At 33.4% G+C, this 24,017-nt stretch overlaps 1 protein-coding gene across 2 annotated transcripts in view; it reads left to right on the forward strand.

The window, feature by feature from the left end:
• Positions 1–24,017, forward strand: part of Usp32 (Ubiquitin specific protease 32) — a 57,588-nt gene that overhangs the window by 25,880 nt on the left and 7,691 nt on the right. The window contains exons 13-32 of one of the 2 annotated variants that reach the window (XM_089239159.1): positions 846–1,145; positions 2,091–2,210; positions 2,509–2,649; positions 3,105–3,246; positions 3,379–3,545; positions 4,367–4,448; positions 4,560–4,634; positions 4,785–4,923; positions 5,850–5,955; positions 6,253–6,356; positions 7,649–7,893; positions 8,057–8,208; positions 12,345–12,501; positions 13,947–14,137; positions 14,936–15,100; positions 16,851–17,041; positions 17,565–17,651; positions 17,769–17,889; positions 19,405–19,596; positions 21,773–22,366. In XM_089239159.1, the coding sequence (XP_089095285.1) occupies positions 846–1,145; positions 2,091–2,210; positions 2,509–2,649; positions 3,105–3,246; positions 3,379–3,545; positions 4,367–4,448; positions 4,560–4,634; positions 4,785–4,923; positions 5,850–5,955; positions 6,253–6,356; positions 7,649–7,893; positions 8,057–8,208; positions 12,345–12,501; positions 13,947–14,137; positions 14,936–15,100; positions 16,851–17,041; positions 17,565–17,651; positions 17,769–17,889; positions 19,405–19,596; positions 21,773–22,366 (3,471 nt within the window). The remainder of the gene's footprint in view (positions 1–845; positions 1,146–2,090; positions 2,211–2,508; positions 2,650–3,104; positions 3,247–3,378; positions 3,546–4,366; positions 4,449–4,559; positions 4,635–4,784; positions 4,924–5,849; positions 5,956–6,252; positions 6,357–7,648; positions 7,894–8,056; positions 8,209–12,344; positions 12,502–13,946; positions 14,138–14,935; positions 15,101–16,850; positions 17,042–17,564; positions 17,652–17,768; positions 17,890–19,404; positions 19,597–21,772; positions 22,367–24,017) is intronic. The other variant, XM_089239240.1, reaches the window with a different exon arrangement.

The following is a 24,017-nucleotide window of genomic DNA, read 5'->3' on the forward strand; positions in this document are numbered from 1 at the left end:
TTTGGTAATGTAGGATCTTAAACTTGACTAAATTCACTTTTTGTTTGACAGATAAGTCAGTAATCATTTACTCTCAGATCTTTTCTAATAGTTTTATATCATTTTGATAAAGTTTTATGATTAATTTGTTTTTTCTTTAAAACCAAAATTTTTTATTGTTTTGCAATTTATGTGTGAACGCTGAACCATAAGTCATTTCAACTGTTTTGTTTCTCAAGAATGCAGAACTCTAAATGCAGGAAGGTCTAAAAATTCAGTAGTCTCCGCAGTAAATTTTTTTGTGTAACAAAATTTTAACATTTTTGTTTATTTATTCTACATCAAATTATTTCTATTTAATAAGTCCTATAATATAACAAAGCTACTTGATTATGCAAAGACTTGACTGTGAGAAGGTATAAAAAGACGGTGATATATGATCAAAAATATTAATTTAGGTTGTTGCATGTATGAAAGATGCATGGGAAGTATGAGGAGAAAATTTTTTATTTTCCCTACTTGAGTTTGGAATCTCACACCTTTGGGATAAAAATAAGTTCTTTAATGAAAGGAAATATACTTTCATAAAACATTTTTCCAAATTGGAACATTGACCATTTAAAAAGTTAACATAATATAGTACCCTTTTTATTTATATTCAAAATTTCACATTGATCCTGAATATAAATTGTCGCCATGACTTTTGCATCTACCCTTGTAAAATTGTTTGGTGATATTTTTCCACAAATTGAACTGTTGTAAAAGAAAAAATAACATGACAATATCTCTCTGTATGCTAAATTAAAATGCTTTCAAGTGTAAAAACGTTTTTATTTAAATTATTTATCTGTATCTTGAATGCCTAGGGCATTGTGTCCAGTGGAAGCTGTACTCCAACATATCCCCTGGGTAGCTTGAAAAGGACAAATAGAATGCAGCGCAAAGTAGATGGAAGTGTTGCTCAATCAGTAGATGATGGAAGTAACAATGTTGTTTTGTCAAGTGTTACTGCAGTGGGAGATGACATTGCATCGTCCTTGACTGATAGCCTAACAAACATCATCAGTTCATTTAATTCTGATGGCAACTCTAGCCCAAAATCCTCAACAGATAATTCAGTCACTCATACTCCAGGGAATAGTGGAAAAAAGAACTCTTCACTGCAGGTAAAATTTTTCCTCAATGTTTATAAATTTGAAAGAAAGAGAAAATCGCAGATTCACGTATCTTTTTACTTTCTTAAACATCAAAATTAATGGAAGTCTACATGAGAAATGTCGTATATTTTTGTTCATTTACCCACATTGGAAATGCATTTTTCGATAAAAAATAAGTTTAGCTTTTGATGTATTTTCTTTCCAATTCTTTGTAGCTGAAATTATTGTGCTTCCAAAAACATCACAGAATGTTGATATGAAAATAATAAAGCACAGAATATCTATAACAATCAATTGGGCTTCAATGTCAAACTATACCAAATGCACATATTTATAATTTTGATTCAAATATGCTTTGGTATTCTTTTATCAGCATATTATGTGTGTTTTTGCCTAATATGAAGCAGAACTTGGTGTCATTTATCCATGCTCTTTGAAGTTGTCTATCATGCTCATTAACTCTTAAATTATTCGTGCAATGGCAACAGTAGATGCATCCACAATTCAAATCAGAAAGCTTGAGCTGACATTTCTCTCAAAATATTTGTGAATTTAATCTTGAAGTTCAATGATTAAGAAAATGCATCCATGTCCTTAGTGGTGATTAAAACACGGATAGACATATACATTCAACATTCATAGGTTAGCACAGTATGCAGAATGACCTTGACAGCAACAACTTAAACCTTGATCCACAGAGGATCACTTTGGTCTTCTATTATACATCAGTGTCTTGTGTGAAAAATATATAGAACAGTGCATATTTAATAAAATAAATATGCATCTCAACTTATATAAAACTTTTAATTTAGTTAAAAATCACATTTTCGGACAACCCAATGGATAAATTTTAACAAGCTTTTGATGCTTGAATTTGATGTTTTAACAGAAATTTAAAGTATTTAGTGAATTTCATTGCTTTGAGATTTAATGTTTTTAAAACTTTTTTCCCAGCTTCCAGAAGCATCTAGGACTCCTAGTCATTCACCAAGCACTCATAGAAAAAATGTGGGAATACCACAGAAACCATCTGCCATAGACAACTCCACCCTTATTGTGCCGAATACTTTAAAAGTAAATATTACTTTGTTTTTGTTTTTAAATCCATTTAAAAGTTTAACTATCATTATATCACAATGTATATTTTGCTCGATTGTCCAGAGATTAAAGCAAAATTTATTATCATTTAACCCTTTGAAGGAAGCCATTTTTCAAAAACCCACAGATAACAATATAAACAGGTGGTCTCACTATGGGAACGCCATGCCAGAAAAGGTTGATTTATTTAATGAATGTATTTACAAAGTAAAAGTATCTTATATTATCCAAGTTAGTGTTGAAAATTTTTTTCTGCGTATTTCTTGTAAATCAGGTAATGATTTTGACTGGTGAAGGTGGTAAGGTTAGGAAGAATCCTCCTCCAGTCAGAGGCAGGGATTATGAGCTTGTACCAGAAGCAGTTTGGAGAGCTCTTGTGCAGTGGTATGGAGGTTCACCTGCTCTACCCCGTCAGGTAAGCAGAAACATACTTTTTGACCTTCCTGGGGTTTATGTTGAGCTATTTTTGATGATTTTGGCACGCTGTTTCATCCCCCCCCCCACACACACATTCAATAAAATGCATCTCAGATTTTTCTCTGCCGAAAAAGTTACTAAAAATGGTTTAATTAGATTACACGTGGGAAAATTAGTGTTGTTCAGATTTTTCTTTTTAATGCAAAAAACCAATGTATATTACAAGGAAAAGAGATATGATCATGCTGATTCGAAGAGGCAAAAACAAGAAGAATGGATGGTTTCCATATTGGAAATATTTTTTTCGCTTGGAAAGGGTTCATAAAGGTTATCTTGCATCTTAGCATGCACACACACAGCCACGTAAATATCTACTCCTTGATACACTTAAATATTAATAAAAAAGTATCATATTTGACCTGTCAACTAATTGAATCTATTAAATATTTTCAGGTTGTTATGCCAAGAAGTAATGATCATTTAGAGCTTGAATTGCATCTTGTCACTCTAAGGATATACCGACATCAGGCTGTTCAAAATCGGCAGCCAGTCACTGCTTGGTCAGGAGCAGCTGGAAATGCTGCTGCTGTGTATGGTAAGCAACTCAAGTATTGGGAATCTACATGTATGAAATTGAATGGATGTGTTTAATCTTGTATTTTATGGTCGTATGGATAACATGTAATCATTGATTAAATTTTGTTTTATAATTTTTGTCTTGTTTTAGCTAACAACCCAGCTCTGTACAGTCATATTCCAACTATTCCAAAGAGATACCTTGCATATTTAGCATCATTCAGCCATTTGGCCACACTTAGACAAGTCTTTGAGTTTTTGTGTCTGAGGTTACGGCTCAGACCAGAGGATATGCGACTATGGCTTTACAAAGATGATGTAAGCTTGTTCAGTCATCAAAGTGAAATGTTTTTTCTAATTTTTAATATATTTCAGGTACAGTAAAACTCCTCTTAATGGTCACACCTCTTTTATGGCTATATAATAAGAATTTCCTTTGTGTAATAAAAGTATGTACTTTTCTCAAACCCTAATAAATGGTCATCCCCTCTTTTATGGAATTTTTTTTGCCCCACCGGTGTTTGCCAAAGAGGAGTTTTGCTGTAGAAAGATTGTTTAAAAACATTATTGTGCATCTTTTGTTTTTTTCTTTCTTTTGAGTCACTAGATGCATGTAGGAATATTGATAACATACCTTTTCTATTTTATCAAGAGCGTGCCGGATAAATCAGTATTTATTCAATATTTGTTGCATTAATCTTTGAATAATCAAACATTAAATATTCCTGCTTCCTTGCCTCTCATCAATCTAAAAATTACTTTTTACAGATGTTAAATGTAAAAATTAAATTAATTATGTTATATTGTATTTTAATTATATTCAGACTACTGATATAACAAAAACATTTTTGAATTTTTCTATTGTTCAGGAAACGCTAATTCCACCATAATTAGTTAAAATTTGACAGAGTTCTAACTTGAAGTTGAAATTTATGTTTATAATCTTGAGCAACTCCCAATAATTCATCAAGAATATGATATGGACTTGAGATTTAAAAAGAACTACAATGCTGATTTCTATTATTATTATGAGAAATCATAAATCATTAAATTATCACAACGTTTTCAGTAAAGGTCTAGTACATTTTGAGTTTTAGTACAGTAGGTTCAGTGAATTTTGTATGCTTTTTATATTTCAGAGCAATTTAATCATTCTTGAGGAAGAGGAGTATACACTACAGCAACTGAAAATAGAAGATAATGAACAAATTTTGATTGAAGGTAGTGATATTTTTACAACATGAGAATAAAAAAAAATCAAATTATTTATGAAAATATTTGTTTGAAGCTTTTATTATGTAAGACTTGTTCTTTTGTTTTCCCTCCATCAAGTTCGTAACAAAGACCAAACGTGGCCTGAGGAGATGTCGAATGTGATGAATGCCAAATTTGATCAAAAGAGTCAAGGTTTGTGAAATGTTTCTGCCAATAACATATCAAATTTCAAGTAGTATTATTTTTTTATGCACATGACTATTGTGGAAATGCTTGTTACCATGTCTTAGAATGAGTAAGATGTATGTTTAATGCTCGAAAACTTATTTATTATAAAAATAGGTCCTACAGAAAAAGGTGCTACTGGATTGAACAACTTGGGAAACACTTGTTTCATGAATGCAGCACTTCAGTGTGTAAGCAATACACAACCACTGACCATGTATTTCATGCATAATAAACACCTATATGAATTGAATAGGTATGTGAATGCTTATTTTTTTGTGAATGTTACAAACATTAATGATGGATCAAGTTGTTGCGCTGATGGTCTTGTATGTGAATCTATAGTTCCAATATACAGGATAGTAAGGAAAGTCGCTTCGCCATATTTTACTGGCAAACTGTTGATCTTACAGGCATACTTCCATTCAGAGACGTATCTAAATAATGTTTAGACCTCAGATATGTCATTCATATTGCAAGGGTTTATAGTTATTAAAATATAAAAATTAATTTTTTATATAGACATGTTGTCTTCAAAAACTAAATTAGAAAGTTGTTGCCCTTTTTCTCATAAGGCCAACGACAAAAAATTCAGCATTTCTAAATGGAGTGTTCACTGAGATATTTGGCTTCAAAAATCGAAGGAAAGGTGGGAAAGAACAGCATAAACTAAAGACCAATTTCTTCTCTCCCTCATTTATGCTATTTATTCCCCAACTTCTCCGATTTATGAATTCAAATATCTCAATGAATATTGCACTTAGATATGAGTTACTTACCCCAACCCGGCAAATATGATTCGTCATACAGGGGTTAATTGCACTTAGATATGTGGATTTTTTTTGGCTTCAGGAGAGATTGGGCAACAACTTTCTTTGTGTATGAGATCTACACATTATTTGAATACTTTTTCTAATTGGCAGTATGTCTGCAAGATCAATGGTTCACCAGTAAAATAGTAAGTAAAGCCAAGGGACTTTCCTTATATCTAATCTATACTCTTTAGTGAACTTCCCCCATTCCCATTTCTTTGTGATGGTTATTAATTTTTCATTCTGTTGATTCCTCTCCATTCACAAGTTTTTATTCATTCTGCGTTCTTATAGTAAATTTTTATTAGGTTGGATGAAAAATTTTGATTTCTTTCCTCCAGCTGTATCTGAAAACTTAGTTTTATTTCAGAACCAATCAACACGGAATGAAAGGTCACATTGCTAAACGATATGGAGATTTAGTGCAAGATTTATGGAGTGGCACCTCTAGGACCATTGCACCATTAAAGCTTAGAGTGAGTGTGTAAAAATGGTTATACAAAATATCTGATATACGTGAATGTGTGAAAATGATCATTTTACATTGACTATTGAAATTTGTGTTTGTTGTACTTTTATTATACCATTTATTATAATACAATATATATATATATATATATATATATATATATATATATAATTGACATTGAATAGAACAATGCTGGTTAATTCTGAAGAAATGTTTTTCTTGAATCAGTTTGAAACGTTTTTTTTATAAACAATGAATGTCTGTTTATTATTTACCTTCTTTATATTGCTTTACTCATATTCAGCTTACAATTGGCAAGTATGCTCCACGTTTTAATGGGTTTCAACAGCATGATTCTCAAGAATTATTAGCCTTCCTCATTGATGGCCTTCATGAAGACCTAAATAGGTAACATTCTTTAGTTTTCTTTGGCTTTAATTTCAAATATATGTGTGTATCAGGGTTTGACAAATCAGAACAAAATGTAGGCACCAGCAAAATTTAATACACGCCAAGCACTTTTTTTATGACAAAATATGTCTAAAATAGTGTATTGTTTGACACTTGTTTGGCAATTAGGAACCCCTTTCTATGCTGGCAGACACACTGACATAATTTCCAATAATTTTGTATCGTCCTAAGACTTCAATTCACTTAAAAGACATAGAAAAAATTAGATGCTGATGCTAATTTTTTAGTCGTTATGGCGACCTGGCGCTTGTCCAGCCTCAGTGTACATTAGTATATTTTTAAATTTATTGCATGATTCACTGCCAGTTTTTATGTTGAAAAAAATTTATTAAATTACACAGATTCCATCTTTCCTGCTATTCATTAAAGGCCTTTTAGTAGTCTTTTGACAAGGGTTTCAAGGCAACCCTTGTGCTGTCCTAAATGTACTTGAAAGTCCAAAGTTTATGCCCTTTGAGTTGTTTCATTACAGAAAAGATCACAGTGATGAATATCACAATGGTGAACAGCAAGATCACAGTGATGAATATCACAATGGTGAACAGCAAGATCACAGTGATGAATATCACAATGGTGAACAGCAATTATGTGAATATTGGGTTTTCCAAGGAACTCTATGCTTTGAACATTGTCATATATATTCAAGCATTCATCTCTTTGCAATCGATTAACCCTTAAAATAAAATTATATTAATCCTGTGTTATTTTTGTTTTTTATTTATGTATATTTTATTTTCTTAGTTGATGGAAAAATAATTTAAAACATATTCATTGAGAGGATTCATTCATGAGGAGGAATCTCAAGGCGCGTTGTAGTGCACAATTTTTGAAGGAATCACAATTATTATTTTTTTATTTAATTTTCATCGAGACGTGATATCATGTCAACTGCTCATAAGCAATTGAACAGTTTTGCCAAATTGTTGAAATATTAAAAGAAACTGTCGCCTGGCAGTTCAGTGGTTAGGAAGCTATCTTCTGACTGCAGGTCTGGGTTCGAATCCCGGTTCGGGCATGGATGTCTACTAACACGCTAAAAAATTCTCTGGACAGATCGTAAAGATCTCTTGAGAATACGTGATGATCACATTAATTTAAAAAATTTAATTTAAAACTCTTAGTGTTTAAATGTTGATTTTTCTTTGAAAATTTATTACAAATTCATTATAAAATGATTCTGCATGAGTCGATTAGAAACACACATTAATTTTTGCATTTAAAATTTTTAGGGTCCATGAGAAACCATATTCAGGATTGAAAGACAGTGATGGTCGTCCAGATCAAGAAGTTGCTCAAGAGGCATGGGAAAACCATGTTCGTCGTGAACGTTCTATAATTGTTGACTTGTTTCATGGTCAGTTGCAGTCGACTGTTAAGTGCAAAGTCTGTGGGCACACAAGTGTGCGATTCGATCCCTTCAACTATCTGTCCCTTCCTTTACCCATGGAAAGCTGTATACATCTGGAAGTTGTCGGTAATTGCAGATTTCATATTAATTTTATTGGTTAGCGTTTATATTTCCTTACTTTTCGTGTGGCTGCTTCAGATATATTCATATCTATGTTTTCAGAGAACATGGCTGTAGAAATACATATGCTACTATTCTAATGTGGATTTTTAATGGGTTTTTTTTATAGTAATGCGACTTGATGGTACTATTCCTGTTAAATATGGACTAAGATTGAACCATGATGATAAATACTCAACATTGAAGCATCAGTTGGGTCACCTTACAAGCATCAATCCTCAACTTTTGCTCATAGCTGAAGTTTCTGGTGCTACAATAAAGGTAAACACACTACTATAAGCTATATATACAGCAAACCCTTTATATATGGTCTCGCTTTCATTCAAGTCAACCCTCCATTCGTGGCTCATTTTCCTTTGGGGGGGGGGGGACATATTGAATTATTATTATACCCATTTAGACCCCAATAATGTGACACGACGAAAACTACAAAAGAAGCTCAGGGCAAAAAGAAAGTTTGGCCTTTCTTTCTCATTGAACCAGTTTTCGTGACAGAGACATTGAGCACAGTCATGGGCAAATAAAAGATTTTATTGAGAACTACTGATTTAGGAGGTATATTAGTCTTAAAAATTGGAAGAATGGCATAGGCTGAATCACCAATGGATTGTCGGGCCTCAAGAGATGCCTTTGACTGCAAAGGCTCTATTGAGTCCATATTCTACTTATCACTATTTACTTCATTAAGTAAATCTGCCCTTGAAGGAAGTTAGGACTTAGACCCATGTACTTGCAAAGTTAGCATAGGTGCTTCAAGTTTCCAAAACCATGTTTTTAAAAATGTAATGGCTACTGTGAATAGGCAAAGAAATAAAACATTATTTCTATGAATTGCACTAATCGTATTCTTAATAGTATACTCATGTCCATAAATTAAGAATAATGCCAGCTCCGGCAAATAAAGGTTCAGAAACAAAACAAACGTTACTTATTCATAAAGCCCATTTATTAAGCAAAAGATAAAGAACAAAAACGATGGTGTATGTATGATACCATTCATAAAAACTATGATTTTTGCTCCCTGGAGCAATTGTAAAAAATATCTCCTTTACAAAAACTTACTATTACATGGTTGGTATGATGGTTAATACATTGTATGTCTCCCATGCAATGAAATACAGTCCGTACAATGCCTAGGCATGCTGAGTATCAAATTATTGATCTGATCTTGGGGAAGATCACTCCACTCAGCAAGCAATACTTTCCGAAGTTCCGGCACACAAGTAGGAGGTGGTTGACGGGGTTCAACTCGTCAGCCAAGCATGTCGCACACATGCTCTATCGGATTCAAGTCAGGTGAGAATGCTGGCCATTCCATACGGGTTATATACTCAGATTCAAGGCATTCGTTTACGATGTTTGCTTGGTGAAGACGGCGTTGTCATCCATAAACACAAATTCTGCGCCCATGGCACCCCTAAACAAATGTACATGTTGTTCCAGAATGATGTCCCGATAAATTTGGGCTTTCATGGTTCCGGTTTGAACATGCAGATCTGTTCTGGAACCCAGTATAATTCCACACCAAACGAGCAATGCTGCACCACCGTAACGGTGTCGTTCAATGATGTTGTCTTGGTGGTAACGGGTACCTGGCGTTCTCCATATGAAAGTCCGAAGTGAATCAGACTGCAAGCTAAACCTGGATTCGTCGGAAAACATCACACAAGCCCACTGTGACGATGTACACATTGCATGTTCTCTACTCCAGGCTAATCGCTGCCGACAGTGAGTTGCCGTGAGCGGAACACATCTGACAGGCCTGCGAGCATATAGACCAATATCTCTCAAACGTCTGTACACGGTTTGCCTTGAAACTGTGGTACCCGTGGCTGCAGATAGCTGACGAGACAGGTCGGATGCTGTGCTCCGTCTGCTTCTTTTGGCAGTTACTGCCAAGTACCGGTCTTCATTCGGCGTTGTAACTCGGGGGCGACCTGTACTGTAACGTCTACTGACATTTCCGTTATTTTGGAATCGTTGCCAAAGCCTAGAGATGACACTTTGGGCAATTCCAAGTTCCTCGGATACTTCCATCTGAGTACGCCCACATTCCAGGCGGCCGATAATTCTACCACGTAAAAAATCATCCACATGCGTCCTCTGTGTCATAACTATTCGCTTATGGCACTGAGCGCCTTACAGAACTCTTGTGAACAATTTCACTTCTTTGCCACCATTCCTTATATACCCCCATCTTACACTCTCGTGATTGTGACGTACTATCGGCATCATCTGGTGACTTCCCGAAATTTGCATATCATTCTTGCAGATGTGTGTGATAATTCTACAGGTGAAATTTTTACTTTAGATTTCGATTTCCGTGTGATTCTGAATTATCCTTAATTTATGGACATGAGTGTATTTAAATTGTATAGTGTAACTTTTTTTAACTTTTGGAACTTAACAGTTTTTGTATACTGAAGAACAAATTTAACCGTCCGAAATTTTGCAGACGCAGATAAAAAGTAATTTTTTTTGTAATTTGATGTGTTGAATACAAATTTGAATATGAAACTCCGGATGGGCTACTGTTTTCTCTGAAACTGCAAACTTAATATACGTATCTGTATGTTGAAGGTAAAGGGCACCATGTCAGAAAAGGGAAATTTTACAGGAGAGCTGCTTAAAAAAATATTTTTTAGCATTGCTCTCTATGGAGCTTGCTTGTTTTATACATCAAATATTTCTATTATTTATTGAAATAGGACTTAGTGCCCTATACACATAGTGTAACAAAAGTACTGAAAATTAATAGCATTATCTCAATATTGAGGAAAATGGACATAGTGCCCTTCACACCTCTGACATACAGATATAATAACTCAATGCACAATACATTGTGAAACAACATACCCCATTTTAACATGTATAAGGAATCCCTTTTGCCAAACATTTGGTCCTGAAAACTGTGAGTTTCTTAAACAAGGATAGTATTAAAGGTATTTATATTACAAAAATGAGGGTGAAATGAGAGCAAGTGGATGCAAGATGTTGACTCCAACCTAACACCGACAGGAAAAATCAGGAAGTCAACAATTAGTGAAGTTTGCAGCTGGGTGAAGAAGTTATGGAATGATGAGAATAAAGAAGTGATCGTAAAGGCTTTTTTTAAGAAAAAGTGTGGCATAAGCAATAACATGGATGGTACTGAGGATGATGCAATTTACGATGAGATTGATTCTGATGACAATAATGAACTGGTTTATATAGCTGATTGTGATGTATCAGATGAGAGTGATCAGAAATTCAATTGTTTCTATGATGAATTGAAAAATATCTCTTTTTGTATATATATTAAAATAAAAACCTTTTTTTAGACTTTAAACCTAAAAAATCAGTGAGTTCCTTATACATGTTAATATATGATAATTATATAAAAAGCAAATAAATGTACAGAAAAACAATGCACATATATAGAAACTTCACCAGTATCTAGAGACAGAACATTAATATGCATAAGAACAACAAAAATACATAGGAATGCTAGTATTGTAGCACAATTAGTTCATTTATCTGTGTTTGTGTGAGACATACTTTGTTTTGTATCTTTTGTATTGCTCTTGTGCTGGACATAAGGAGCATCTATTGCAATTGTCCAACAGTAGTCAGCCAGCATCGATGTTGACCATTTTTTCTGGCAACATTGTTCTATGGTCTTTACCACTTTTTTACCATGCCATTAACACACTTTTTAACACTGTGTAACATCACCAAAATTACCCTGTAAATCTCCAAAACGAGAGCCAATAACACTTTTTCATGGTGCTGTTCATGTTCAGCAGGTCAAAACTGTTCCGAGTAGCATATTTTCATTTTGGATGTAATTTTATTCTTGTCCAATGTTATTTATTTGTTTTGTATTGCACCAATAGCACTGGTTTTTTTTTTGGAACCTAAATGTCATGTTTTATGGTTTATATGTTTTTATAAACTGATTCCCAACTTTGAGGTAGCTTCTGATGAAGGAAGGAGGGTATTGTGTACCAAAAAAACTAACTCAAAAGATTGAACTAGGTGTATCTGGATGAAGTACGACTGATTACCAAGCGGAGATTAGGATAGTTTTTCATACTTCATATAACAGCGGAGAGTGATACAGTTTTCTCTGTATCACTCATTGTCCAGGGGCTGGTTTATGTGCAGTCCTATTCAGAGCTCATGTATACACTATTATATGGGAACTGCAGAACATTTCTAGTCAGCAGAGGGCTCGTTGCATAACAATGCAAAACATTCTGCTTTGAGACAGTGGAGAGTGACATTATTTCTCTCTTGATGTATCTGGCTTCTGATGGAGTGTTTTTCAGAATTGTATTTCATTGTGTATGTTGGAGAAATATTTGACCAAAGCACTTTGTTTGGTAAATTTCTTTATTTCAATATCCTAACCATAGAGCCTGCCTTCAGATGAACAGAGAATAAGAGTTGTTGTTGGTAGTAATTTGTTTGCATACGAGCTTCATGTCATAAAAGAGTTTGTTTCTGAGGAAGATGGCAAAATCCAGCGAGAGCCACAGACTTTCACTCAGATACAAAGAATGACTTTATCAGGTATTTAAGATTTGTTACTTTTATATAAATAATTAAAAAAAAATTAAGTCAATAAGCTCTACATTTTTTTTTCTTGAATTATTATACTCAATGAAAAGCCACTTCTATACAGGCTATGCCGATTTAAATCAGCTTGATTTTTTCCAAAAAAAAACTAATATTAAATTTCGTTTTTTTTACATAAATGATATTGAAGTAAAAGTAACCTGGTACAGTATGCATGTTGTTGATATGTGGTAAAGTTTGTGATTAAAAGAAATATAGAAGATTTTTTTGGGGTAAATATGGACTTAATCCCTAGATATGTACAGAAAGAAAGCTGCTCTATTTCTAGATTTTGTGCATGAAAAAATTACAGGAAAAGTATAGGAAGTTGAACTTAGCACTTAGCTAAACCACACTAAGTATTTTTAATGCATTAAAATGTAGCACTAGGGTTCCCCCCGATTAAAAAACATAGAAGAATTACTTCTTTTATAAAGTCTTGCATTCTATGCCCTAATTGTTAGATGATGTGCCAACATAAATATCATTGGACTTTCAACTTTACTTTTCATATTGAAATTTTGAGTTTGCTCGTTTTTTTTTTTAACCAAAACTCATTAAATATGTAAAAGAATAAAAATGTGTTGAAAAAACTGTTAAGCAATATCGAGAAAGAAACACATCCACCAATTGTGAAAGAAACAATCTTGTCAATAGAATTTTTTTTTTATTTAATTGATGCTGAATGGCCCTTTGGTTGTACATAGAGTGAATTCAGATATACCTGCACCTTATATGTGATATTGAGTTGCCAACACGTGTTCACTTTAATACGGGGGGGGGGGGCTCATGTGTAAAAACACTTTTCTCTGCAAAGAAAATGTTAATCCATGAAGTTAGTTTGGGCTCAATGACCTTTCATACTACATAAACTCAGATTTTTGGTATTTATATTTTTTGCTTGTAGTTTATTCATTAATCTTTAATTAGATTTGAGAGATTAGGCACTTAGGTGATATAAAAATATGCATTCTTGATGATTAACAAGATTTGTTTTGATTAATAAGCAGTATGTTAATTTTGATGAAAAAAATCTGATTTCAATCAAAAAAAATCATGATTTTTCATACCCTGCTTCTAAAGACACAAATGCTTTTCAATTGTTGGACTTCATCAGAGGAATATTTATGATGTGCGTTTTGTCAGTAATAGGTATGCCTGACACACTTATACATTAGGGACATGCATGACAATTTGTGGTATGCATCTTTTTGTTCGAGTTCCTCTGAGAAATGTTTATGAAATACACATGTGTTGTCTATTAAAAGTTATTAGGCTGTGAAATTGTTTTTTGTTAGAATGGAAGTAAAGCAAAGCTTTAGGTGGGAATATTGGTTGTATAAATGAATTTATGCCTTGTATCACAATTTTTAGAGGCATTTCTTGTCAAACTTTTTCAGATGGTGCTCATTGTTCAACCTCCACAGGTAAGAAAGTCCCTGTGATGGATGTGAATGGTGATATTCCTGCCAGCGCAAACTCAACTAGTAGTAGTCAAGATTCTGGTTGCAGCAGTGGTACAACCACAACTGAGAAAACAACCTTCACAGTGGGAGAGACAGATGAAAGTCCAAGTTCTATTACCGGCCAGGTAGGAATTTTGAATTTTCTGATGCATATAAAATGAAATATATCTGCAACAATTCCATTTAGTAGTAACAAAAAGTGAGAGATGATGCAGTATTTAGGAATTGCCATTGTGGTGATCGAGTTATCATAGACTCCATTGTGAGATCCTGGGTTCGATCCCCACTGGCGCCACAGTGGTGATCAGGTGAAGTTTTTCTGTGATTTCTAATTTTGGGGTACAAATTCAAATTGATCTCCCCATTAAAAAGTCTCCTCACAGAGAGTAACAGGCCTACAAACAGTACAAATATTCAATCATTATGCTTCACTCACTTTTGAAATATAATGGCAGCACTGAAAACACCAGATACAACTACTAGATACGCGGTCAAACTGGTAGGTACACACACTTACACTTCCAGCATGACTCAGCAGTAGGTAGTAAATTGCCCGTGGCAATGGACCTGGGTCATGCTCGGTTTGAAAGAAAAAAAGTATTTAGGAATTATATACATTATACACTCTCATTCATTCACTAGCTAAGGAATGTGATGAACAGAATTTTTTTTAGCTAGTAAGTGTCTGTATTTTAAGGAAATAGGAAGATGAAGTTCTGTAGAAAATTAGCTCTTCTCAAAAAAATTGGGGGGGGGGGGGACAGTTTTCAGACTATATTGAACTAAAGGAAACATATCTTTTATTAAGTTATGTTTACTCTTTTTTTTTTCGAATATTTTGTGAATGCATTATATACATATTTATTTATTCTGGCTGCACACAGTCCCATAATTACAAAATTTGTATTTCTCTCTCTAAATAGCCAAGTAATAATAGTTCAGGTACAACATGTGCAAGTCCATGGATGCTTGGTGGAGGGTCAACCTATCCATCCAGCATGTCATCCAGCCTTGTGAGCAATTCATCAACAGTAGACCTAATGGATGTAGCAAACAAAAACTTCATTATAGCGTATCACAGGAAAATGGTGAGTTTCACTGAGTCTTGTGTTTCTCTCTCTGTTATTGGGATAGTGTAATTTTTTTTTAAAGTAAATAAAGCTGCAATTTTTTATATACAATGAATGAGCTTTTGCTTTGCTTTAACCCTTTCATTCCCAGCAGGACATATCTCCCATACAGGTTCTAAAATTGGTAGCAAAAAAGGGTTAAGAATCTAATATTTTATACTTCTGATTTTTTTTTGTGCATCACAGTATTTATATTGGACACTCTATCCAATTTGCACAAAACAAAATCGACAAATATTCAGATAATCTCAATTTGTTGCTGGAGCTCTTTTTCCTTCTTTTTCCTGGTGTTTCTGTTCTTGTGTGCTTGTAGCTGGAGGGAGGAGTGTGTGTAATGCAATGTCCTGCGCTTCAAACACATATCACAGAATTTTAATTAGATTGCAGCACAGTGCAATAAGTGGTCAAAACAATGATAGAAAATGTTGTATTGTGTTCTGTCAATCACCTCAAGGTGATATCTGCATGTATTGTTCAGTTGAAATACAGTGAGATTTTGATATAATGATACTCTGCAGATCACAAAAAAATATTGTTGCAGAAGGGTTGCTGTTATATCGAGAGCCAGCAGTTTGATATTAGATTACAGGCATTTCCAAACAAGACGAGCAAATATTGTTATAGAGGGGTTTATTACATTCTATTGCTATAGAGAGGTTTCACTGTAAGTGTTTTGAAGGTATATAGCTGCAGTAATGACTTTAAATAGTCTGATAGGTTCTTGTAGTTTGTCATCATCTAGCAGTTCAGGAAGAGAGTAACTGTAGTCAAAGGCTGTGCCAGAAGAAAAAGTTAAAAGTTTCAGAGGGTTTTTAAAAGATGGCTTCCAGGAGAAAGCCTACTTCTGGGAAATGTGTGATTTATTACATACAATGTTTTTTCCACAATTTTATTGCTAAATTTTTATGTGAAGATGAATATTCCTTGCAATCATCTTGACTGAAAAAATTTGAATGAAATGAATTACTTCTTTACAAAAAGAAAAAATTAAAATTTGAAAAAAAAAAACAATTTTCTAACATTTATGTTTTAATCCAAAAATGCACAAACGTTTGAAAATTCCAGAAAATAAATACTCGGGTCTGAAAGGGATAATGCAGCAGAAATAATTCATTTAGACATTGCCAAAACCAGTCTTTGTATTATATTATTAGTATGTACTGTGTGCTATGATACTTATTACAAAATTTATGTAAAACATTAGTTGTTCATAATACAGTGCTGACTTAATGTATTAATAGAGTCATTTAATCAATTGTGCAGAAAGTTATGTAGAAAAAGGAATTCTAACCAGTCAGCTGGCCAATTAATTTCTAATTTTTTCCTTTTTCCTCCCCCCTTTTTAAAAGTTTAAAGCTAATGAAATGTATTTTCCTGATTAAAATTTCTTATGAATACATTGAAATTGACTTCCCCTCATGTTAACTGTGTTTTTAAATCATCAACAAAAAAAATTATGTTAATTGAAATAATTACTAATTAGTTTTCAAAAATTGAAATAATTACTAATTAGTTTTCAAAAATTGAAATAATTACTAATTAGTTTTCAAAAATTGAAATAATTACTAATTAGTTTTCAAAAATTGAAATAATTAGATTTAAAATTGATATAACTGCATATGTCATCATAACCAGCTGACTAGTTGAACGATTTCTGTTACTTTTGCACTTATAATTATAAATGAGATTTTGGTTTCTCTTAATATAGCTACGTCAGGATGTATACTTTTTGTCCAGCCAAAAAGCTCGCCCAACTCTCTTCGGATTGCCATTGGTTTTGCCTTGTCATGAAATGACCACAAATCAAGACTTATATCAAGCTGTGTGGACACAAGTGGCTCGATTGGTCTCTCCTTTGCCACCATCTGAAACCTCAGTCCCTAATCATGCTCAGGATTGGTGTGTATTTTCATGTTTTCTTTTATTATCCATTGAAAATAAAAAAAAACTTAAAAAATTTTCAGGAAAACTTCATAGAAAAAATTTAGGGAAAATTTTATAAACCACTTTTTCCTTGAAATTTTTTATTCATAGAAAAATCAATTTGAAACATTTGACTTTGCAGTATGTTGTTGAGGAAGCAATATATTGAATCCTATCATGAAATCAAGGAAATTAATGTGAATCTATCATTCAGAGTCTATTCACATACAAACTGCCTGACTAGTGTGAATGGAAAGGCTTGTAGAGTGAATATTCTTGTTAACTAAGATGAGACAGATTTCTCATAGTGGAGATAGGTTGCAACTGATGCGTGTAAATAGACAAATCAGGGAAAAGACACTATAGATGTCAGTATATCCAGACCAATTGATTTCATAGTTAAATCGAGGTTTGGCTGTAACCTCCTATTTAATCAGATTTTTAAGTTTTATTTGTCTTATTATATTTCACCTATGAAACTATTTTTTTCCTCTTCTAGCGACGATAGCTTAGGTTACGAGTACCCTTTTACATTGAAAGTTGTTCGAAAAGATGGATTGATGTGTGCAAGCTGTCAATGGTACAGGTTAGTAAAATTTATCTGTGATATTCTCAGATAGCTGTTTTTCCCCAATTAAAATAATTCATTATTTTATCATTTTTAATGTTTATTTTACTTTTGCTATGTAAATTGTGCCTGAAGGTTTTGCCATGGCTGCAAGATAGAATGTTGTGATGCAGATTTCAACTTTGCCTCTTCTCTTATTGCCATAGACTGGGACCCAACTGCACTTCATCTGCGTTACCAAAACTCATCAGAAATGGTATATAATTTTACATTTCAATTTTAACTGATGTCAAGTTATCAATGGTACCATAATTTCTTGTGGATTTATCTGCTTTGGTGCATAATATATTCATGTAAAGTCCGGTTGATACCTTTATCGTCAATAATAAAGTCTTGTCTTATTTTGTTTGTGAAAAAAAGTGATCGCATACTCTGCTTGTATCTGTACCCCCATCTATTATGTTTACGAAAATTATTTTTAAGCTCAATTTTATTCTAAACCAGTAGAAAAAAAAACTGCTGATATGCATCTCATCAGAATCATAATCAACCATTTTCAATCTGCTTGATGAAAGTCTCCTATAAATTTTTTTCCGATTTCTCTCTGATGTCTTTGCCATCCACTTGACCCAGCCATTGTTTGAATCTCATTGCTCCATCTTGTTTGGAGGTGCCTTCTTGGACTAAATGTAATAACTTGATGTGCCTGTATGTGATATGTATAAAATTTCAGTGTTTTTTTTAAACATATAATTCATTTAATTATATGTAAGAGACTACAGTAATGCAGTTATCTCTCACTTATATGACTATTCTCTTCACTCCCATTTAAAGATATAGGTAACTAATGCCATTCACTTTTGCATGCCTCTCTAACTTATGCTTCATTTTTCAGTGAAATATAACTGTGATTCTTAGTACTTGTAATTGAAACTCATTATATTCCTTTATATTTATAGGTTTCCAAGAACTTTCTTAGTTATTAATTGTAGTCCTCTATTGCATTGCGAATTAGCAAAGCTTTGTATTTATCTTCAATGAAATTGAAAACACCTAGCTCTATCTCAATAATTTAGACTTGTCTGTTCCGAGTAGAACATGCAGATCTGGTTTACAGTTTTGGTGGTTCTCACTGAGGTGTTTGATCAGCTTCTATATCAACATGTGATCATAGCTCATCTTCCTCGTAGTAAGTTACAGTCAGTGACAGAACTGGCCAGAATAGAAAGGTGGCTATTGGCTAACAATGCAGGAAATAATAACTGGCCTCCTGAAATGTCATCTGTCTTATTTAAAATCTGAGTAATCGATTGAATCACATTGGCTGAAAGTTGGATGCACCTGTCCATAAACAGCTACCAAACTCTCTAGTGGTTTTTCCCCTTCTTTTATGAGAATAGAATGTGATGGCAAATGCAGCATCCCAATAAATTTGTGGATAACATTTTTGGTAAACTAAGAGGTAGCTACTACACATTAAAAGGAGTGGCTACTACTAAACCATACATGCACCTTGTAAATATTTCTTCGAAGAATTTTTAACGAACTGGTGTATGCACCGGTTGTGTTTGTATTTATGTGTCTGTAACTCTCTCATAATGTAAGAGTTCAGTATATTCCGTATGTAAGCATATTCTATATATTCTGGTGGCTGCCAGAAGTCATGTATATATAAAAATTACTAGAATATATAAACAGTTTGAATAAATTTTGCAAGAGAACTTATTGTGAACTTATAAAATCCTTATATGAACTTTTGAATATTTTGCAGATGTTTATGGATCATGAGAGTGTAGAAGTGACTCGAAGACTTCAGACAGAACCGATAAACTTGCATGATTGTCTGGAAGCCTTCACCAAAGAAGAGCAGCTTGGTGATGCTGAGAAATATTATTGCTCCAAGTGCAAAACCCATCAATTAGCTTCGAAAAAATTGAATATTTGGAGGTTGCCTCCTATTCTTGTGAGTAGTATTTCTGCTTATCTTTTTAAAAATGTTCAACATATATGACAGTGTCCATTCAATTTAATGCTAAAAAATTAGATGAATGATTCCACAGAATTAATTCTAAATAAGAAAAATACTCAGTACCTTAGACCTCGTTATCATTAAAAACATCAACATTGATGAAAATGTTAGATTTTGTATTTTGTTCAATTGTGCAAGGTTCATTCAAAAAATATTCAACCACAACTTTTCATGCATAAGCTACTGAAGCTATGAAGGCATGGTTAGATTAGGTGTATATATGTAGTGGACCTATTTGAATTTTTCCCTGCCTGCAGAAGCTGTCAGTTGTCTGCATACTGCTGATAATTGAGGTAGTGCAAGTGTGCACCGTCAGATTTTTGTTTTTGACAAAGTGACGGGAAAAACTTGAACAATGCTAGTGCATTCAATTTTGTGTAAAGCTCCGCGATTCCCAAGTGGAAATGATCTATAAGATGTGACAGGCTTTTTGGGATGAGGCACAATGGGCACTACACAAATAGACTAGAGGTACAGTCAGGACCTGTTTATCACATGGCCACGTGCCCAGGGCCCACTAATTTTCAGGGGGCCCCAAAGATTTCTATCTTTTTAATTTTAGTTATTTACCTCCTTTTCATAGAATACAATCAGAACATTCTAATGTGTTTCAGGAAGTAGCGAGGTCACTCAATCCTAATGCAGTGTGATACCACAAGTAAAAGAAAAGCACCTAGGAGCGGAAGGTTCCTTGATAGTGGGGATACTGCTTCTGTAGATCTTTCTCCTAGGGACAATTTTAGAGTAGCATGCCATTTTGCATTATGTGATGCATTGATATTGCAACCGACATCTAGAGAAGTTAAAATATCAATGTGTTTTGAAAAATTTATCTTTCTTAAATTGTGAAACAGGTGAAGTGCTGTTTCTATCATTGTCTTCTTTCCCAAAGCCTAAGTGTTCCAGCAATTTTTGCTAATTAAAGAGGGGAAATCAAAAACCCTCATGAAATTTTACAAAAGTTGCATAACCTTGAGCAACATTCCCAAATATTGAAACTGCTCTAAAAATTATTTTGACTATTCCCATAAGTACTTGTTCAAGTGAGCAAAGTTTCTCCCTTTTGAGGTCTTCCTTAAGAACTATACTGGGTCAAGATAAACTTTCAGTACTTTCATTTGAAAGTGACATTACTTCAAATTTATAATATGGCAATCTCATTATATAGAGACTTTGCAGCACTGAAGGCAAGAAAAAAGCCAATTTGATTAAATGTTTTGACCCACACACAAACAAATTTTATACTCCATCTTATCACATAAATACTTGACAGCAATATTTGTGGAATTATACACTGGAACAAAATAGATTCTCACTGCATCTTTATGTTTCATCTTGTGGAATTTTCAAATGTGAAATTGAATAGTTGATAAAAGTGCAAAGTAAGCTAATGCCAAAGAATACATTTTTATAGGAATTGTACTTGTCATACCATTTACACTTCAAAATATGTAAGACAGATGGCATCTGTAGAACACACATTCATAACTTTGACACCATGACTTTAAAGAATGTCATATATATGGGGGGGCCCCCCTCAAAATTTATGTTTACCCAGGGCCTGAACTTGAAAGATGGCCGCACATCAATGGAGAATGAAGCACCTTCTTTTTCTCTGGTAGGCTCTCAACGTACAGAAATAAGATCATTATTGACTAAGTGATGCAGGTTTGTCGAATCACAATGAGAAAACTTACAGATGAGGCGAGCATGGAATTATTGAATTTCGTCAGATAAAACAGTTTTATATTTAGTGAGATTTTCGTAATTGAAATTGTGTTTAGCTGTATTTTGTTTGAGAATTACATTAATGTAATAGAAGAGGTCTGTGTTTAATGTAATGCTTAGAAATTGATAAAAAGTGAGTCAAGTGTATTAGAATTGGAGAATTTTGATTTACTGACTTTTGTGAACCAAATGCATGGTTAACGTAATAAACTAATGATGTGTGAGTGGGTCATACTTTATTTTTTCCACATCATAATTCATCTTTATTAATAAGTGTATGATGAAAATGTTAAATTATTTAACAGAAAAGAAATCAAAGGATTAATAATTTTCTGGTGTTACTTATTGGTTTATTGAAATTATTTATTTTGTATGATTTCAGATTGTACATCTGAAAAGATTTCAGTTGCTGAATGGACGTTGGGTGAAGTCTCACAAAATCGTGAAGTTTCCATTTAACAAATTTGATCCGACTGATTATTTAGCTCAAGTTCCCAGACAGACTGTGATGGAAGCGCAGAGAATAAGGCATGAAATCGAAAGCAAAGTGTTATCAAGCAGAATTGATTGTTCAACTAGCTCAAGTTTTAAAGAGGGTGAGAATTCAACAGAATCGCACCATGGTCTTAGCAGGTCACCACCCACCGTGGGTGACCAAGCCCAGCATGTTGCAGAAACAGTGAAGAATGGAAGTTCATCTGTACAGAATTGTCAGATTGTTCCTAGTCAAAGTAAAGATATTATAGTGAACAATATTTCCCATGATCATTATGGGCTTGGAAAGGGTGATGAAGAAGAGCTCATAGAAGGATTAAAGATCATTAAGAATCTAAGGCTCAGAGGCAGCAGTCATACCAGTATCGTGGAACAGGAACTTTTAAAGCATCCAAGTTACTCTAAGCTACAGGATTTCCACGAACATCGCTTAAATGGAGCAGATACATTTTCTTTGAAATATCAGCTCTATGCATTAGCGGTTAGTTATACTTTTGTTAATAATGTTCTCTCCATAGTTAAATTTTTCATTAGAATTTACATTTGTGTTAGAATTTACATTTTGTGTTTGACATAATTAAATGAATAATCGTATTTCTCAAAATGCCAAGTTTTTTAGTGACAGAGTCATTTCGCTGCTTCTCTGACCAAGTAGTCCCTTAGGTCTGAGATATACATTCTACTTAGCAACATGAAAGCATGTTGTTTTCAAGCGAATACGACCAATAAGCTTATTGGTTGCATTTGCTCTAAAGTAACACACTTTCATGTTTTCTTAGTAGCATGTGTATTCTAGGCCTTAAAATCTTCTCTGTTGCTTATTTGCTCTCATCAAAGTCTATTTACCTTCATCAATGTCTTTATTTTCATTGGTAGGGAAATTTCAGACTTTAGCTACGATTTCCTCATCCCCAAGAAAAAAAAATTATATCTGAGGAAATTGTCATCAGATAATCCAGTTTCTATTGTATTCGTAAATAATCATCATTTATTGCAGTAGAGTTTTTATTTCAAGATATTTGTATAAATTTCAAATTTTCTTTAACATCTCTCACATTTTTTTTGTGGAACAAAGCAACTTTATTATATTTAACCTCTTCGCTCCAGAGGTACCTTTGTATATATGTGTGCCTCATTTTTAATGGTTTTAAATGATTTTTTTTTTTAAGTTTCAGTGGTCCTAGTAAAGATATCAACCCAAATTTTTTTTTTAACCCATTTGCATCATAGCGCATATATGCATGGAATTTTCCTGGCCATTATCACCAAAGTGCATATATGCGCGCTAGTTTTTTATGAATAAGAACAAAATACTAGAGTACTATCATACTGTATAAAACTATTAAATTTAATTTTTCAAATTATTTCATGGCAGCACCTCGACAACAGTGTATGCTGGAAAACATATCAGTGGTTTAATTCATTAATGTGAACTTATTAATACATTAGAAACTAATCACAGCGCAGTTAAAACGTACAGCACGCGAACACACATAAGCATCACAGCGGAAGACATGATGAAGAACAAGCAAACAGCGTGCAAGAGAGTAAGCCCGCAACACGATTACACAGGATATATATATATACATCCAAAAATTCCAGTGGTGCCACCTAAGGTTTAAACACAAATATGCAACAATTGTATATTTTCATTGAACTAAGTAACATAAATTCTTTGTGTACGCTATTTTGTTTTTCACTTTTTTTCATTTTGAAATATTTCTAACTTTATACAATAAAAAAATTTTGGTGATATGAGCCAATTTTCCACTTTTTCAAATAATGCAAATGGGTTAAAGAAATTTGACATACAGTAAACACAAATCATTGTTTTCATCCAATCAAAAAAAATTGTTTTTAATGATTGGTTTTGGCTCTGGTGTGAAGAGTATAGACTTGACTTCACTTAAAACACAGTTAATCAAGTTGATATACGGGGTGATTATAAAAAAACTATCCCGACATATGGGCCCCTAACTATCATACCATTCACAGAAACAATGAAATTTTGGCATAAGGTATTTTGAGGTATGCGCTCAAGAATGATATGGAAAACAACAGTGTCACTCTAACAGTTACGGTTACAGTGAGAAAATTTTGAAAATATCAAGTGGCAACACCAAGTTTTTTGC

This window comes from Pholcus phalangioides, unplaced genomic scaffold, assembly GCF_987345545.1.
Source record: "Pholcus phalangioides strain wild (caught in Gottingen) unplaced genomic scaffold, Ppha-v1.0 ptg000001l_1, whole genome shotgun sequence".
Lineage (NCBI taxonomy): Eukaryota > Metazoa > Arthropoda > Arachnida > Araneae > Pholcidae > Pholcus > Pholcus phalangioides.